Source organism: Microtus ochrogaster, chromosome 4, assembly GCF_000317375.1.
Source record: "Microtus ochrogaster isolate Prairie Vole_2 chromosome 4, MicOch1.0, whole genome shotgun sequence".
Classification (NCBI taxonomy): Eukaryota; Metazoa; Chordata; class Mammalia; order Rodentia; family Cricetidae; genus Microtus; species Microtus ochrogaster.
Window position 1 is genome coordinate 20,205,112 of NC_022011.1, and position 4,395 is coordinate 20,209,506.

Sequence of the window (4,395 nt, forward strand, 5' to 3'; positions counted from 1 at the left end):
TTTAAGACAAGAACTTTGTGTTTCCGGCATTAGTAAGAGCCTCTGAATCACTGGAAAATGCCATGTGCCGCAAAAGAGGAGCCCTGGGAGTCACCTGTAGGACAGGAGACAAACTGAGGGCTGGATGTGTGATCACTTAGGCTTCCTCGAGCATAAGTCAGGGTTTAAAGCATTCAGAACCAGACTAAAGGTCAGCACAGCTTGCACAGAAGCTCTTAGCCATGCTAATGTTAATTTGCCCACATTCCTGGAAAGAATAAAAATAAATCATAAATTTATTAAAGGTTTCTGAAAGCATAGCTTTGAATTACATGCAGTCAACAAGCACTTAGGACCGACACCAGCCTGCCTTGAGACACGGGCTTAGTCTATTTTCTGTTTCTAGCACAAAACATCAGAGTCCAGATTCCTTACAAAGAAAAGAGGTGGGCTAGGGAGATGTCTTCCCGGGTAAAGAGCTTGCTGGGGAACCATGAGCAATGAACACAGACTTGGGCTAGAGGTAAGTCTCTTGTTGTTGACAACACCATCATCCTCATTTAGAAAATTTAGAAATCCTCCTCCTCTTTGTCTTCCTTCTCCTTCTCCCCCTCCTTCTTCCTTCTAAATTCAGTAAGATGAAAACTGGAGGTCACAAAACTCAAGATATTGACAGAATATTTATAGGATTATTCCTTCCCTGGATTTAACAAAAATGAGAACTCTTTCAAGATCCTGGGTCAGGAAGACTAACTCCCTAAACTAAACTCAAAAATGATCAAAGGAGAGAAAAACAGATTATCCTTAAAATCTCATAAGGTCCCCCAAAAGTTAAGTCTAGAGTCTGAGGAACAAAAGACAGTGGGTTTTCTATAGCCACCCACCTCTTCCGTATTACTCTGAAAGAATTCAGTCCCCGGGAGTGGGTCTAGTCTCAGGGATTATTTCCATATTTTAAAAATCAGAATGAGACATGGAAAAAACTGCCCTTCTTATTATTTCAAACTTTCTTCTTTATATCTCTTATATGTATTCATCAAAAAAGATGTTTCCTTTGGACTTCCATATTAAGCTTTATTTGGCACATAAGGAAAATTAAATCAGCCTTTGATCACTCAATAGTCACCAAATCTCTAAGGACAAAATTAGAGGAAATCTGCCCAAGCTCTTCCTATATTAGACACGTCTCTCCTGGGCTGAAGAGCGCTGTGCGAGGCATGAAATGAAGAAGGCCACCCTGAATCAGGCACTGCACACCAGCAAGCATGCTTTAACACGTTGTATAATGAAGGCTGACAAAGTACATTTTCACACTGAGTGTGGTAGCACACGTCTGTAATCCCAGGGTCCAGGAGGCAGAGGCCAGTGGACCTCTGTGGGTTTTGAGGTCACCCTGGTCTATGTAGCAAGTTCCGAGAAAATCAGACCCAGTATTTAGGGATTTTTTTTTCTAATGTTTGTGTGAATGTGTGTGAAGTGTGCATGTGAGTGCATTTGTGTGTGTCACATATACTGGTCACTCATGGTTACGATTAAATCAACGTTTCTCAAGGATTGGGCTATGCCCCACCTATAACCTGAACTACAAATGGCTCTGTACTGCCTGTTCCAGGAAATGACAACCATGTCTTTGTTTCAAAACCATCCTGCTGTCCTACCTTTGTTTCAAAAGGTTATGACTACCTGTTGTTATGATAAGTACCTTGTTAAAACCAATTTGCAATCATGTCTTTGTTTCGGGAGCTCATTATGACCAATTTGTTATGCTCATGGTCTGCTCCTGTACCTTCACCTACTTTGCCCACCAAATCTCCCACCCTGGAGCTATCAAAACCTTGTCTCCCTCATGTCTAGTGCTGTTTGTTTGTTTATTTATTTATTTATTTATTTATTTATTTATTTATTTTGGTTTTTTGAGACGGGGGTTTCTCTGTAGCTTTGGAACCTGTCCTGGAACTAGCTCTATAGACTAGACTGGTCTCAAACTCACAGAAATCTGCCTGCCTCTGCCTCCCAAGTACTGGGATTAAAGGCGTGCGCCACCACTGCCAGACCTTTTAAATTATGAAGTTTCACTTTTTCTTTCTTTCTTTCTTTCTTTATTTATTTATTTATTTATTTATTTATTTATTTATTTATTTAGTTAGTGCTGATTTCTTAAACTCCACTTTTAGGGAGAGGCAGCCCATGTATGCAAATTTTAAAAAGCTTGTTTTAATTAATTTGGTTATGATGATTTGGGTCAGGGGTCCTTCTCCTCAAATCTTTAGGATTAACAAAACCCGAATGTCACTGTTTCATTATGTTCAATTGGACATTAAGGAAAATTTCCAACAATAAAAATGATGAGATAATGGCAGGCAGTGACAGGAGCACTTAATCACAGTTTTGGGGGGAGCAGAGGCAGGTGGATCTTTGTGAGTTCAAAGCCAGCATGGTGAGTTCCAGGAATTGCCAGAGGAGCCATTACACAGAGAAACCGCTCATAAAAACAAAACAGGGAGCTAGAGGAACTGAGGCAAAAAGCTAGGGGAAGCTCCAGTCAAACTTCATCAACAGCATCCAAAGTCCCACGGTCGGCCCTTTCCCTTTCTCAAGATGGTGGCCCTGGCGACAGTGTGGGCACGCGTGCGAAGCACTCTGGGAGCGGAAGTCGCCTCTCCGGCAGTCGTCAAACCGGAAGGGGAGGCACTGGGGCCTGGAGGAGCGGCCTGTGTAGCTGCGGTTGCCGGTGTTTGTGGGTCGCAGGGAGCCGGGCCGGCGGGCGGGCTGTGTCGCGATGCCGGAGCTGGCTGTGCAGAAGGTGGTGGTCCACCCCTTGGTGCTGCTCAGTGTGGTGGATCATTTCAACCGGTGAGCGTGCGGCGCGTGGCGGCCGCACGGCGCAGGCTGCTGAGTCACGGGCGCTCCCGGCAAAACGCGGCGGCTGGTGCCGGGGACGGGGATGGGGACGCGGGTGGGGAGCGGGAGACCCTGGCGGCTCCACACCGCGGTGCTCGGAGCCCCCGCCGCGGCCGCCACTCCCGGGCCTGGCCCGCCTGTTGAGTGACCGGAATCTGGACCCTGCTACCCGCCCTCAGCCGCGCCTTTCACTAGGGCGGCTCGGTGTCACAGGACGGCGCCTCAGTCTCTCGTGTCCGTGCCTGGGAAAACTGTCACCGAAATTCTAGTCTCGGCGCCCCCGATGAACGACTCTATAGACGGGCATTGGTTGTAACCACCCAGTTTTAAGCGGGAAGTCTGGTTGGATGTTACCTTAAAAACGTGGATAAGGTGCCGTTTTTTTCCCTAAAAAATGAGGCCGGTCCAGATTGGGTCATCCTACAGTGCCCCTGGTTAGTTAGCTCCCTGCCACTTCCACCCTTCCTCAGCCGTTCAGCCTGCCAGACCTGTTGCACGTGTTTGGAAGTTTTACGAGATAATTAGTTGAATTCACAAATGTGAATATCCCGTAGGGAGCTTGCTGTGAAGTCATGCTAGTGCCCGGCCCGAGCCAAGCTTTGTGCAGCTAACTCAACCAGAGCCCAAAACACCCTCGAGACGGAGCGTTTTGATTCCGGGTTCAGTTGTATTGCTTGTCAATGCCTGTAGACGCAGTTTTACTCCCTTGGGACAGCTTCGGTTTTATTCTGACACTTGGTGAAAACCTAGGAAGGGCAGACTCTGCTGGTGGCTGTATCCTGGAACAGCTGGAGGACTCTAAAGACACAAGTGGACTTTTGTAAACTAAAAGGCCCGTGGGTGAAGTTTCCATTGGCCTGTAGAAGTTCACTGTATGAAGTATTTTCAGTGAATTTGGGGTTGGGGGAGAGAGGACACCAGGAATACAGAACCTTCGATTTCATTCTACCCATACCCCAGATTTAGTATTGATTTGCCAGGCTCTGTGTTAAAACACTACAGTTAAACTAACAAGAAGCTCAGGACTTCACTGCGGCTTATGTGTTTCCTTAGCAGAGAATTAAATTATTTCCAAATGTATAACTTACTAGTGGTTTAAAAAGAAAAAAATCTTTACAGAGCGAGATGCTTGTACCTCCTTAGCAGAAAACCACAGGGAAGGTTTGAGACAGAGGTTGACATTGTGAAGTAAAAGCCTCCTTGTTCATCCAGCCTTTCTCCCCGTGTGCTTAGTCACCAGCTTCTTGCTGGCCTCTGCCTAATAAAGCAGAGAGAGAGGCTGCAAAATGGCACATTGGGGCTTCTGAGTGGGGATCCACCTGGACCGCTAGCTCTTCCAGAGGATGAAGTACAAATCTGGAGCGGGTTGGTATAGCACAGAGCTTTGAGAGAGCTGGTTGTGCCATAAAACTGGTGCTGCTCGCCGGGCGGTGGTGGCACACGCCTTTAATCCCAGCACTCGGGAGGCAGAGGCAGGCGGATCTCTGTGAGTTCGAGACCAGCCTGGTCTACAAG

General features: G+C 46.7%; 1 protein-coding gene across 1 annotated transcript in view; it reads left to right on the forward strand.

Annotated features, from left to right (window-relative positions):
* The first annotated feature begins 2,653 nt into the window (after positions 1 to 2,653).
* The window catches only part of Psmd7 (proteasome 26S subunit, non-ATPase 7), an 8,009-nt gene continuing 6,267 nt past the window's right edge, over positions 2,654 to 4,395 (forward strand). Inside the window, exon 1 of the mRNA XM_005345706.2 lies at positions 2,654 to 2,832. Within this exon, the coding sequence (XP_005345763.1) occupies positions 2,759 to 2,832 (74 nt within the window). The 5' untranslated portion in view covers positions 2,654 to 2,758. The remainder of the gene's footprint in view (positions 2,833 to 4,395) is intronic.